At 42.4% G+C, this 14,047-nt stretch overlaps 1 protein-coding gene and 1 pseudogene across 2 annotated transcripts; both read right to left on the bottom strand.

Moving 5' to 3' along the window:
• Window positions 1–8,550: 8,550 nt before the first annotated feature.
• LOC311014840 (uncharacterized protein) lies at window positions 8,551–10,476 on the bottom strand. The gene is made up of 2 exons (XM_084011685.1): window positions 10,384–10,476; window positions 8,551–10,196 (listed from the first exon to the last, which is right to left on the bottom strand). Exon 2 carries the CDS (start codon window positions 10,185–10,187, stop codon window positions 8,568–8,570), a length of 1,620 nt encoding a protein of 539 aa, XP_083867811.1. The 5' UTR covers window positions 10,188–10,196; window positions 10,384–10,476; the 3' UTR covers window positions 8,551–8,567.
• Window positions 10,477–12,276: 1,800 nt separating this feature from the next.
• On the bottom strand, window positions 12,277–13,787 carry LOC311015246 (annotated as a pseudogene). Its single transcript has 3 exons — window positions 13,778–13,787; window positions 12,335–13,442; window positions 12,277–12,281 (listed from the first exon to the last, which is right to left on the bottom strand). The product of its transcript is annotated as an uncharacterized misc_RNA (transcript).
• Between the last annotated feature and the right edge of the window lie 260 nt (window positions 13,788–14,047).

Raw genomic sequence — 14,047 nt, forward strand, 5'->3', positions numbered from 1 at the left:
TGCTGTTATTATTATTATTATTGTTATATATGGCATGCAATCATGTGTGTGTGTGTGTATTTGTGTGTCTCCATGAGTGAGTGTCTGTCCACAGCTAATCTCGTATTCTCCTTCAACAAACTGCGTTACACTTTGGGTGCCTTGTTATGGCTGCATGCTCAAGGACTTTGTGGTGACTCAACTTTCTCAAAACACCTTTTATTGCCTGTTTTATACTGATACACACAGTGGGGGAATCCATAGACGGTATGTCCATGGGCGAGAACAGTTTGAACGTTGTGTTTGGCAGCTAATGGAACAACACACACACAGCTGGCTTCTTCCCCGCTGCTCTGCGGCCAGAGACAGTTATTGCATCCCTTTTTTATTGGGCATCAACTTCACATTTACATGCGACAATTGACGAAGCCTAAAAACACACGTGGTTACACCGATGAGATGGAGCTGAGAGGAACCTCTGCACAGAGCCGCTGCAGACATCTGCATAGATCTAAATGAGAGCATAAGTGTTGTGGGAGGCGTGTGAGTGACATTTCCGATACACTTTAGGTCTAGAAAGGAGATTAGCCAATGCTGGATCGTATTCGTTCAGGCAAACATCACAGCAGTGGTGGTGGTACGCATCTGGCAGAGATCTGCACTCGCTTCTAGTTTGTCATGATGTTATTTTTGATGAATTTTGGATAAGAGTGGAAGGTTGTCTCTAAATTGCAAGCAAACATCCAGAAAAAAGAGCTTCTTCCTGCAACAAACCTGTGTTACTTTGGACTCTTCATAGGTGTTGATGAAGATGAGAATAAAAAAGTCTGTCATGTGAGGCTGCTCCACAAGATTACTGATTCCAACTTCACTTATACACGTTTGTTTGTGCGCGTACTTGTAGTTTGCGCAGTGCGATATAGTCAGCTGCTTTGGTAATCCTAACGAGGCACTTCAGCTGATGAGACTTTGTTGTTGGATCGCTTAGAAGATTTAATTGGCTGTCTCTTAACGTTTGAGTCTAATTTGACAGAATGGTGGTACTCTTATCTAAAAATAGCTCGTTTGGACACCTGACAAACAAAGACAAAACAGACTGCTTGTACATAACTTTAAAAGCATGAAGTATTCTCTTTTTTTTAAACACAGAGGTTGTGCTGTAAGGCCACACGAGTTGAATTGTCTTACAGGGAAATAAGTTGCATTAACTGCTAGTTGTTTTAGTTGTAGATACCACATGCTTATAATAATATTTTGTAATAAATATACATTATATTTTGCCCATAAGGAAAAGCATTGACTTTCTCCATTTTCTCACTGCCTACAGGAGAGTGCAGCTTAGTTTCAACCAAATAGCAGATATTTGGGCCGTAAAAAAACAAAACATATGGGCGAAAGGAGGCGAGAGTTGCAGAGTCAATTCTTCCTTAACAGCCCCTTTCACATAACAGGGCCAGATTATTAGTCTCTATTGTTGCGTATTATACCTTTAAGCACATATCAATAAGAACGTATGTTTTCTTTACCATTGTTTTGGGGGTTTTACATTTTTATCTTTAATACAGGGAAACACTGAAGTCCTTTTAGTCACAATACAACATCATGTGAAGACACCACCCACAGAAACACACGGGTACATTAAAAGCAATACATTTGTTTTATTGCAGAATATATACATATAAGTGAATGACTTTCAGTAAGAGTGTAGCAACGTATAGAAAAACTGTCATGATTTGATATAGAATTGATGGATGGCTGCATATCCATGGTCGTGCTGAAAACTGCATTACACAGTCCTCCTAATTAAAGCCCAAACCTTAACTTTTTGACCAACGGAGCAGTCCCGTGGGCTAGGAGAACAGAAGAGACTCTAATTGCAAATGGCCAATTAAGAGCCAAATGTTATGCCCGTGAATCGGGAAGCTGAATGGCAAAGTGTTCTCCTGCGTCTCGTGGGCCGGGCTGATGCTGCACCGTCTACTTGGGTTGCAACGAAGGTGAAACAGCTCATTAAGCCCCCAAATATCTCAAACCTCTCTCATGACTCATCTCACGTGACTCAAACTGACCTCTAAATGAACAAAATGATGTGACTTTGACGACTAAGCAATTCTAAGTGTGTGTGTGTGAATCCTGTTTAAATGTGGATGAAGAAGTAGTTCCTGTGTTGTTATTATTTGTATTTTTTTTACAACATCTTTGTGCAGATGGATGAGACATCGGCCTGGGCAGCCAGCAAGAGTAATTCTTAACTTAAAATTAGACAGAGGATAAGAGGACAGACTAAAAATAGACGTCTCTTTTTGACTCAGGCAGCGCTATTTCTGTCCCATTTCCTCATAAAAATCCTGACAGGTCATTATTTGAAGCCATTATTTCTTCTTGTTTTGGCAGCTGGGTCTTTCGGCATCATTATTCAAAGTATCATCCAAGATTCATCTTCACATCACTGAACGTTTTTCACAAACTTTTCTCCACGGACTCTTAAAATATGCTGCAAATGCTTATGCTGAGATCACTATAGTAACACATAAATAACTCTATAATACTGAAACCCTGTGTATCCGGCCTGACAGTCGGATTTACACATCGGCATATTAGACTTTGTGAAAATAAAAGCTTTACACAGTCATGTAGGCCCAAACAGTGTCAGTTTATTCTCAAAAGACTTTTGTTTTTATTGGGATTTACGTTATACTGGTATATGTGAAAAGCAGTCTGTTGGCCTGATTCATACATTAACACATTCATATTTAGATTTTTTTTCAAACCTTGGACAGAAGTGTGAGAAGTGTCCCCTCTTATATCATTAGCAGCCATGCCCTTCTATGTTCGCTGTGAAGAAAAGTCTATGGCTTATATAAATGTCTCCTGGAAAAGACTCAGATCTGTAAATGTAAAAGACTGTTTAGAGGTTAAAGATACATCTACATCTCTGGAGATAATTCAATAATACCTTTAGATAGTCTCGCTCAAATGAAAGTAAAGTGGTATTAGACATATTTAGTATGCTCTGTAATAAACTCCCCTTCCACTGTGCCACTATGACAAGTTGCAGTACCTGACGGATTCCATTTTTAGCAGCGAGTGAGGAGGTGTCATGATGACCTCAGCTCCACGTTGCTGGAACCCGCCTGGGGGGTGCAGCTGGCAGGCGGAGATTGGACTCAGCTGGCACTGCTGGAGACTCCTCAGGTGGTAGGTTGGGTTGGAGGGTGGGGGCGTGAGACACCAGCGCCAAGGCGGCTGTGTTTTCCAGTGCCAGAGGCCAGGACTGCCCCTCAGCGCTGTCTGCCTGTGTGAGACTGCCAGTGCATGTGTGCTCTTGTTTCTCTACACTTATGGAGACCGTTTGCTTAAATACAATACGAGGAATCTGCTTAATAAGTGGTAGCAATATGCTGGTCTCAAATTTAGGATTAGATTGAGGTTTAAATATGAAGTAAGTGGTGGTGTAGGTCACTACGGGCGCTAGAGTATATGTGTGAGAGAGCTCCTTTCATTTTGGTAGCAGGTGTTTCTTAATGAAATAAGGGAGAGAGTAAACTTTATATGCAAATGAAGTCCTCACAGATCAATTAATTCCTATAACCCAGGGTCCAATATCAGATAGGAAGTAATCTAAAATATTTGATGAACCTCACGACTGGACACTGTTCCAGGTTGTCTTTGTTCCCACTGTGCACAGAAACAAAACCAGTCTCAGGGCTTTCACCTATTTGTAAAGTGATTGAATGTAAAAAAATAGAGTGTTTGTTTTTCCTCCATGTCTGTTGACATTTTTATGTCCGTTCACAACACGAAGTTGCAGATGCGACATAATAAGTCTTCAGGAGGCTTGAGGGTAGTGTGTCAGACATGAGGAACGCCACAGTCATCGAAAGCTTGAATTATAGCATAATTAATCTGCAAAAATAACAAAGAAAGCATCCATTTTGTGAGCAACTCAGAAAACAAAAAAGGGGTTTTTGCACCTGTGGGAAAGGGGCCAGATTTTGAGTGAATGCAGCCCTATAGGCGTGATTCATCCTGCTATAGCCTGCCTGCTCTCTCTTTTTCTGTGTCAGGCCTGTGAGGTCTATGGTTGTCGTCTATCCATAGCTTTCGTCATTACTGTAAGCTTTTAGCAGTCTTCCTTGTCCACTTACTCTTGCCAATTTCCCCAAAATGACCTTTGACAACAGTCACAGAAGGAAAAGGAAACGTGAACTTGTTGAACTCCCATCAGAAATGCGTTTCTCTTTGTAACTTTTGGTTGCAATGGAGAGATTACTGTAGAAATTAATGAAGAAATGCACATCAGCACTGATGTGTTTTTATTGACTTCTGTTCTTTGGCTACAGTCTTTCTGAGACTGAATCTCCCCCAAGAGCTTTCTCTGCTTTTCTTATGACTTCATAAAGCAAGAAAATACTGTGAGGAATGGAAGCTTGAGTGCTCAAAAATCAGTCAGCCACATCTCTCTGTTCTCTATAATAGCCCTCTGTTGGTCATTAACCCCAGGTAATCAGGTACCATTCCACCTGAAAATCCGTCTAGTTCCAGTTGAAATGACTCAGTTTGGCCGTATGGGGCTCCTCCTCATTTTATGGCCTCTCATGTTCTTCAGACACATTGCCCTTTTCACACTCAGTTACTTCCTCAACTCCATTTCTGGCTCATTAGCAGAACTCGCAGGCTTATCCCTCCCTAAAAGCAGAGGCTTCAAGGGATATGACACGTTCTGCTTCTGGAAGAGGCTCGTTTAGCTCATCTAAAACGGTAAAGCCGTTGAATTTCAAAATGAGAGGTTAAAGTGAGCTGAATTGAGCAAATGTACTCAAAGTATCACAGAGGAAAGTTAAATGCGCGTTTTAGGTCATTATATCAAGTTATAGTTTTATCACTTTGCTACACTCACCTGGGTATAGTCCTGCAGGAAGGCTTTTAGAACCTGCAGGTCCGATCCTACAGCAACCTTTCACAGTGTTCATGAGCAAGAATGGAATCGTCTGCCCTCTACCTCATTGTATGCTCGTGGGGATAAAAGAGGGTCAGCTGCTTGTTGTCAGATGTAAGCCCATGGAGCCGGCGCTCAATTGCATTGCTTTGGATACATTGAAACCTAGATAACCTTCAGATTAGGGCATAAAACTCCATAGTCAGCAAATACGTACCGTACCTCCAGCCAGTCACTATATTCACATTCCCTCGTGGCAAGGTCACCTGTTAACTTGTTCGATATAACTGAATTTTTCAGGCAAATCAATAATTTTTTTCCTCTTCTCTCAATTGGACATCTGAACATACGGAATGCTATTTCATTCAATACTAAATAAATAATAGAAATCAAGGTAAGACTTTACATTAAGTAGACAATCATCAGCATTAATTGATGCTTAACTAATGCCCAGTTCATCCTGGGTTAATGTAGAACTCATGTAAGACTCATGCAGGACTCAGCCATGATTGAATGGTTACTCCATCAGTAACTAATCAAAAGTCAGTCTTAATTACAGTCATTCATGAGAATCCATAACCTCAGTCATACTTCATATATTAACTTAGACATGTTTCTTAAAATGTATATTTTGTGTCATTACGAGAAGATCTGCTGCAGTAATTTTGTTCAAGTTAAAAGTGAACGAAACTGTAAAATGAAACATCAAACGTAGAAATGCTGGTCGGAGTTTGTTTGAATGTTTTCAGTGAGCAGAGAGTTTGAGAAGGTCAGGCGGTTCACATTTGGAGCTGGATGCTGCTCGACCCGAGGATATGAATGGTGGTGTTTGAAGTTCCTCGAAATAAAGTAGAACATTTCGATGGATGCAGTGGAAGGTCTCATGCATAGTTTTGAACCAATTAATGGTGCTGCCAGTGGACTCAAGCCAGTCCAATAAGGAGAGACTAATTGGAAGTGTAGAATTGTTATAAACTGTTAGCAACAGAGAGTGAATTTGGCGTTTGGACATTTAGACTAAGCCTGGGCTCATGTGATTAGAGATAGGACAAGATCAAGACGTTGGTGACGTTGGAGTTAAGCCAGCAGGAGGCTGCTGGAAACTCTCAATCTCCTTGAACATCCACGCGGGAGAGCCGTTAAAGATATGCTGTACCAAAACGTCTCAAGACTAGATATCCCAAGCAGCCTGCAGCAGGGATGCCAGACTTTTCTTTACATTTTGCAACCTCGTTGCAGGTTCTGCCTCAATGTGAACATGAGTTGTGAGCAGTTCAACCAAAAAGCCGGGTTTCCTGTTCAGATTGTTTCATTTTCATTTATATTTCACTGTAGAGTGATGTCTCCAGTCTACAGGGGACTCAAACCTTCTAGTTTACATAAAAAGACTCAGTTTTATGAGTTTCATTGGCCACCCTAAAAATGAAACTTAACATCATAGTTATCTTACAGTGTCATAGTCATTATTCTGCTGTACCGTCTTTCAAGGGCATACAGCAGGCGAACAGTTTAAGATGAATTTTAGCGTTTAATTATCTTATTATCTCTCTCACACACACATGCTCAAACTCATAGATATGTTCACAAAGACTGGGTTAATGAAGCTGGCCTACTGTACCCTTCCTGTGCTGCTGTCTAATAAAAGTCCTAATTAATGTATTTAACCTTTAGTTATCGGGCAGACAGCCCTACCAAACACAACTCCCAGTCCCATACCCCCCCTCAGTGTTTTTCACTTCATGAATTGACCTGTGGGATTAATTTATTTAGCTGTAAAGATCCATTTTGCCCCTTAGAAAAGAGTGCAGTAACTTCGGTTTTCAGTAAGTTGCTCTATAAGATTGCTACTTTAATAGAAAACCAATCATGAAAAATAAACCAAAGCTGTAGTATTGAACTCGAGAAGAAGAAGAAAAGCCAATACATTTTATTCAATCTACCAGGATGGAATCTAAATTTCTGACATGTGTTCACCAATTCTAGATCAAGTTGGATAAAGTTTCCTACGCTCCTCTTTTTGTTTTCTGTGAACGAGATAGAATTTGAATTTTCGTGGATCTCTGTCTCCCCCTGCTGTAAGTGGAAGTTTGTTGCATCCAAGTGCCTCGATTTCAGTCACAACAAGATTTTTAACTTGACTTTTTTTACAGTTTTTCTCGATCGTTTACACACATTTTCTGAAAGCATGCCTCATACTCTCAGAACTCTACACACAAATCAAAAAAACACACACACAATGGGCAAAACCCCTCAATTCTCCTGCAAAATGAAACTTTACATTCAAAACAATGTTATTTCTTCTCAAAATGGTATTTTGTTGTCAAATGACACACACAAACAATCATATGAATAGACATTTATAAGAACCAGTTGAACACTGATGTGCTCAATGTAAAACACGATGAACACTTCTTCTCCATTTGCCATAATGACTTAGGCCTTTTTTTGTTCAGTGTTACACTCACTACAGACAGTACATACATAAATGTGTTGTAAAATATTTTAGAATATTGTTTTTATATATTTTATTTTTCCCACAAGAATATTGTAATGTATACAGTTTTCATCCCAACCAACACAAAGTTGCATAATCAGTGGTCTGCATACAAAACCAGAAGAATTTACTGTATACAGTTACAAAAAAAACAAAAAAACAACAACTATCCCGCATCCTCTCTTCTGTTTCGGTCTGGCCACAGCACCTCATCCACATCACAGGCAATGCAAGCGATGGCCAAGCAGCGGGGGAAATATCGCCTAGCATGGCAAATCCATGCTAGGCTCCTCCTCGTACTCTCACTCCTCTGGCTCTGCCTCTGTTGCCAATGTTGGCATCCATTGCTCCAAAACAGAAGAGCTCACCTGTTGCACTTTTATGCTAATGCTCTGATTGCAAATTGTAAAACTGTGTTGCAGGTGTTTTCCCATGTGATGAGTCAGTGTGCATAGTAGGGAAATTAACTTTAGAATTTTGAATGGCAGTGTGTTCCTTGTGAAAACAAGAGATTTTCTTCATGAAAATTGTGCCAAATGCAGAGAATTGTGTGTAGTGTTTTGAAAAAAGTGTGTTTTAGAACTGCAATTTGAGTGTAAAGCAGGAATTGTGCTTGCAGTTTAGCAGAGCTAGTTCAGGGTGTTGGTGCATGAGTTACATGTTGTGGTCATTGTGTCTCAAGTACCAGTATTTGTGTGTAAACAATTGAGAAAAACTGTAATAATTGTACAATGCATTATGCGTATCACATTATTATGCTTTAAAAAAAATTCCAGATCATTAAACATTAAATGTACATCATGCCAAAAGCAGTTGAGCAGCAACCTGATAATATTAGGAGTGTATAGCTGGTGAGTTTGAGGGAGTTCATCTCCTCCCTGCGCTGCAGCAGGCGGTAAACAGTCATGGTGAATTTAGCCAGCACCAGTGTGCAAGTGATCTCCACCACCAGCAGCGTGGTGTAGGTCATCATCTGAGATTTGCACCCCTCCAATTTGTTTCTGTACTGATGAGTGAAGGAAGGCGATGTCTCCTCAGTGACTGGCTGCAGGGAACAGGTGAAGGTCACTGAAGGGGTTTGTGGAGGAGGCGTGGTTGGTCGGGGAGATGTGAGGGTGGTGGTTGTGGGCGTAGCTGTTGAAGGTGTAGTTGTGCTCATAGTGGTTGTGGTTGTGGGAGTGTAGTCCTTGGGGTGGTGGTTGTGGGTGGTGTAGTGGTGGTTGGTGTTGTAGGAAGTGGTGTTGTGGTGGTGAGTATGGTGGTGGTTGGTTCTGTGGTTGGGAGTGTAGTGCTTGGGGTGGTGGTTGTGGGTGGTGTATTGGTGGTTGGTGTTGTAGGAAGTGGTGTTGTGGTGGTGAGTATGGGGGTAGTTGGTTCTGTGGTTGGGAGTGCCGTGGTAGTAGTAGAGGTGGTGGTTGTTGGGGGATCGGTGGGGCAAATCAATTGATCCTCTGTTAATGATTTGATTTCCTGTCCTTTTAGAACTTCTGGATGCTCACAAACAGCCGGAGACACGATCATGTGAGAGTTCGCCTTCATCCAGAGGTAAAGAGGTATCAGATTACAGTCACAGCGCCAAGGGTTGCCCGAGAGGTAAAGCTTTCTGAGTTCTGTTAAAGGCTCAAAAATGTCCCCGGGAAGCGTCTGGAGGTCGTTGCCAGCTAGCTTGAGTATATTCAGTGAAGGTAGCTTTTCGAATACATCCGTGTCCAGCGACTTTATCTTGTTGTTCTGTAGATTCAGCGCTTGGAGCTTCTCAGGGCCTTGAAAGTACTCGGCATCCACAGTGACAAAGTGATTTTCAGACAAATCTAAGTACTTGAGTTTCTTCAGAGGGCTGAAAATTCCTTCAGGAAGAGTGCTGAGATTATTGTTACTGAGGTTCAAGTCTGTGAATTTAGGCATTTCTCCAAAAAGCACAGGTGGCAGACTAGTCAGTTTATTTTTCTGTAAAGTCAGTGTTTTAAGCTGAGGGAAGCCAACAAAGAATCCTTGGGGTAAACCAGTCAGAAGATTACTATCAAAATACAGTTTACCTATTTTGTCTTTATGTGGAAATAAATGAGGTGACAATTCTGCTATTTTGTTTCCCCGTAAGTTAATTTCCTTCAAATTTGGCAAATTACTAAAAATGTCATCAGGAATGGCGATTAGCTGATTCTCATAAAGCCTGAGTATCTGCAGTTTGTTCAGGTTTGAGAACCAGGCAGTAGAAACAGCAGATAGATTGTTTTTAGCTAAATGGAGAACTACAAGGTTCTTGATACCATCAAAGGTCCCGTCTTCAATCGCTACGATCTCGTTCGCATTTAAATACAGTTCCCTTACTTTTTCAAGGCCCTCAAACAAGCCTATCTCCAGACTATGGAGCTTGTTTTGCTTTAGTGTAATCCTGTTCAGGTTGCTGAGGTCTTTGAAGACTCCCACTGGGATCGACGTCAATGGAGTGCCGGAGATCTCCACATCCTTGAGCGCTATCAAACCTTGAAAAGCTCCCAGCTCAATAGATGTCGTATTGGTGTTCAAGAACTCCACCTTTTCAAGTTGCGGGTTATCAACAAAGGCCTCGTTGGGGATTGTGTTAATATTGCTGTTCACAAAGAAAACCTCTGTCACAGTTGGACGCAGGAGGCGTGGGATTTCTGTTATATCTGTGCTGAAAACAACCCGGTCACCTTTGGGGCAGTCCATCTCCATTTCACATGGTGTATTTTGAGTCAACGAAGACTCAAACAGTAAAGACAGAAAAAGAACAACAATTTCTCCCCTTGACATGCTTATTCGCTGAAAGAAAGAAAGAAAAAGTGATAATGTACAACTTGGACTGAGATAAAGTTGGCATACAAGGTGGCTTAATGTTAAATTGTTTTCTTGTGAAAGTATATGAATAGTATCAATACCATCATAAACAGCTTTGCTATGCCAGGATATCATTATCGCTACATGTTGTTAGTCAAACGCCCAAACCTACCTTATTATTTCCTGTCCCAGGATGAAGCAGGTTGTGACAGCAGTGAGAACGCACAAAAAAGCTTGGGCTAATAAGTTGTCTTCTGTATTTATGTTGGCCAGCAGGCATCGAGCGCGTAGCATATCGTGTAAGGCGTGGTGTAACACACTTCTGCAGCTTGAGATAAGAGCGAGGATGGACGTTTTGTCATATTTCAGCCAGTGACATTGCAGCAACTGCAGCATGGCTCCAATAGTTTTTCCAACTGTATTGAATACAAATTATATTGTTCTGCCCTCACTGCACCCAAATTAAGGTGAATTTTAAATTGAATGATTTGGATTTCAGCCCTGACTCTTAGACATCACGCTGGTGACGTTGGAGTTAAGCCAGCAGGAGGCTGCTGGAAACTCTCAATCTCCTTGAACATCCACGCGGGAGAGCCGTTAAAGATATGCTGTACCAAACCGTCTCAAGACTAGATATCCCAAGTAGCCTGCAGCAGGGATGCCAAACTTTTTTTTACATTTTGGACCCCATAAAATGAAGTCTGCTGATGACCCCTCGTTTCAGGTTCTGCCTCAATGTGTACATGAGTTGTGAGCAGTTCAAACAAACTGCCGGGTTTCCTGTTCAGATTGTATTTATATTTCACTGTAGAGTGATGTCTACAATCTACAGGGGACACGAACCTTCTAGTTTCTGGTTTACTTCTAGTTTTACTGATGAGTGAAGGAAGGCGGTGTCTCCTCAGTGACTGGCTGTAGGGGACAGGTGAAGGTCACTGAAGGGGTTTGTGGAGGAGGCGTGGTGGTCAGGTAGTCGTGAAGGTGGTGGTTGTGGGCGTAGCTGTTGAAGGTGTAGTTGTGGTCATAGTGGTTGTGGGGGTAGTTGTTGTAGGTGGAATTGTTGTCATAGTGGTCGTAGGCGCAGTTGTCGTTTAAGTTGTAATCGTGGTCGTAGGTGTTGCCGTGGTTGTGGGTGCAGTTGTTGTTATAGTGGTTGTTGGTAGAACAGTAGTTGTTGGTGTTGTGGCCAGTGGTGTGGTGGTGACGGGGATGGTTGTAGCAGTCGTAGTTGGCAAAGTGGTTGTCGGTGTTGTAGGAGTAATTGTGGTGGTGGTTGGTTCTGTGGTTGGGAGTGCCGTGGTAGTAGGAGTTGATGTCCTGTACTATTAGAACTTCTGGATGCTCACAAACAGCCGGAGACACGATTATGTGAGAGTTAAGGCCCCCACACACCGCCCAGACGTCCAACTGCCTTATCCGACCACTCTCCGCCCACTCTGTTGCCTCTCGTCTGACCCGTTCGGCAGAAAAGTTGCGTTGTACACACCGCTTTGACGTGCTTCCGACAACACAGCAGCGTGTACGTTCTGCGCTTGCGCGAGATGCAATAAGCCTCCTTAACAGCGGGTGGCGCTAGTCCCGTGCCAGTACTCCAAAACAGGAAAACAGGAAATGACGGAACGGAGTGCAGATAAAAACAATGCACACACAGTCTTGGTTCAGTATTCGTTCGACTCGAGAAGACCTTTGTGGACTAAATACTTGGCATTTCTGGAAAGATGACTCTGGCTAGGGTGACACTCGCGTTGTGTGCTCTCGGGCTCATTATTTTACGAAGACGTCGTCTCAGAACGAGTAATACGGATTGTTGTTTACCATCGTCACTTCCGCCCCGCCCACACACCGCCATTGGATACTCTGATTCGCTAGCACACCGCCAATCAGAGTATCCAACAGCCCACCTCCTCAGACTTCGTATGCTAGTCTTAGTCTGATCAGACAACGTCTGCGCAGCTCCGAAAGCTTCCGACGCAGCTGTACACACCAAACATATGTGTTCCCGACCTCGTCCGAGCCTCTCCAAACGCTTCAGACGTCCAACGGTTGGGCCGGTGTGTTCCTGCCTTTAGCCTTCATCCAGAGGTAAAGAGGTATCAGATAAGAGTCACAGCGCCAAGGGTTGCCCTCGAGGTAAAGCTTTGTGAGTTCTGTTAAAAGTAAAAAAATGTCCCCGGGAAGCGTCTGGAGGTCGTTGCCAGCTAGCTTGAGTGTATTCAGAGAAGGTAGCTTTTCGAATACATTCGTGTCCAGCGACTTTATCTTGTTGTTCTGTAGATTCAGCACTTGGAGCTTCTCAGGGCCTTGAAAGTACTCGGCATCCACAGTGACAAAGTGATTTTCAGACAAATCTAAGTACTTGAGTTTCTTCAGAGGGCTGAAAATTCCTTCAGGAAGAGTGCTGAGATTATTGTTACTGAGGTTCAAGTCTGTGAATTTAGGCATTTCTCCAAAAAGCACAGGTGGCAGACTAGTCAGTTTATTTTTTGTGTAAAGTCAGTGTTTTAAGCTGAGGGAAGCCAACAAAGAATCCTTGGGGTAAAACAGTCAGAAGATTACTATCAAAATACAGTTTACCTATTTTGTCTTTATGTGGAAATAAATGAGGTGACAATTCTACTATTTTGTTTCCCCGTAAGTTAATTTCCTTCAAATTTGGCAAATTACTAAAAATGTCATCAGGAATGGCGATTAGCTGATTCTCGTAAAGCCTGAGTGTCTGCAGTTTGTTCAGGTTTGAGAACCAGGCAGTAGAAACAGCAGATAGATTGTTTTTAGCTAAATGGAGAACTACAAGGTTCTTGAGACCATCAAAGGTCCCGTCTTCAATCGCTACGATCTTGTTCACATTTAAATACAGTTCCATTACTTTTTCAAGGCCCTCAAACAAGCCTATCTCCAGACTATGGAGCTTGTTTTGCTTTAGTATAATCGTGTTCAGGTTGCTGAGGTCTTTGAAGACTCCCACTGGGATCGACGTCAATGGATTGCCGGAGATCTCCACATCCTTGAGCGCTATCAAACCTTTAAAAGCTCCCAGCTCAATAGATGTCGTATTGGTGTTCAAGAACTCCACCTTTTCAAGTTGCGGGTTAGCAACAAAGGCCTCGTTGGGGATTGTGTTAATATTGCTGTCCACAAAGAAAACCTCTGTCACACTTGGACACAGGAGGCGTGGGATTTCTGTTGTATCTGTGCTGAAAACAACCTGGATTCTTCGTGGCAGTCCGTCTCCTTTTCACATGGTGTATTTTGAGTCAATGAAGACTCAAACAGTAAAGACAGAAAAAGAACAACAATTTCTCCCCTTGACATGCTTATTCGCAGTTAGAACGCACAAACATGCTTGTGCTAATAAGTTGTCTTCTGTATTTATGTTGGCCAGCAGGCATCGAGCGCGTGGCATATCGTGTAAGGCGTGGTGTAACACACTTCTGCAGCTTGAGATAAGAGCGAGGATGGACGTTTTGTCATATTTCAGCCAGTGAATACAAATTATATTTTTCTGCCCTCACTGCACCCAAATTAACGTGAATTTTAAATTGAATGATTTGGATTTCAGCCCTGACTCTTAGACATCACGCTGGTGACGTTGGAGTGAAGCCAGCAGGAGGCTGCTGGAAACTCTCAATCTCCTTGAACATCCACGCGGGAGAGCCGTTAAAGATATGCTGTACCAAACCGTCTCAAGACTAGATATCCCAAGTAGCCTGCAGCAGGGATGCCAAACTTTTTTTTTACATTTTGGACCCCATAAAATGAAGTCTGCTGATGACCCCTCGTTGCAGGTTCTGCCTCAATGTGAACATGAGTTGTGAGCATTTCAAACAAACTGCCGG

Source organism: Eutrigla gurnardus (genome assembly GCF_963514095.1).
Source record: "Eutrigla gurnardus genome assembly, chromosome: 6".
NCBI classification, from domain to species: Eukaryota; Metazoa; Chordata; class Actinopteri; order Perciformes; family Triglidae; genus Eutrigla; species Eutrigla gurnardus.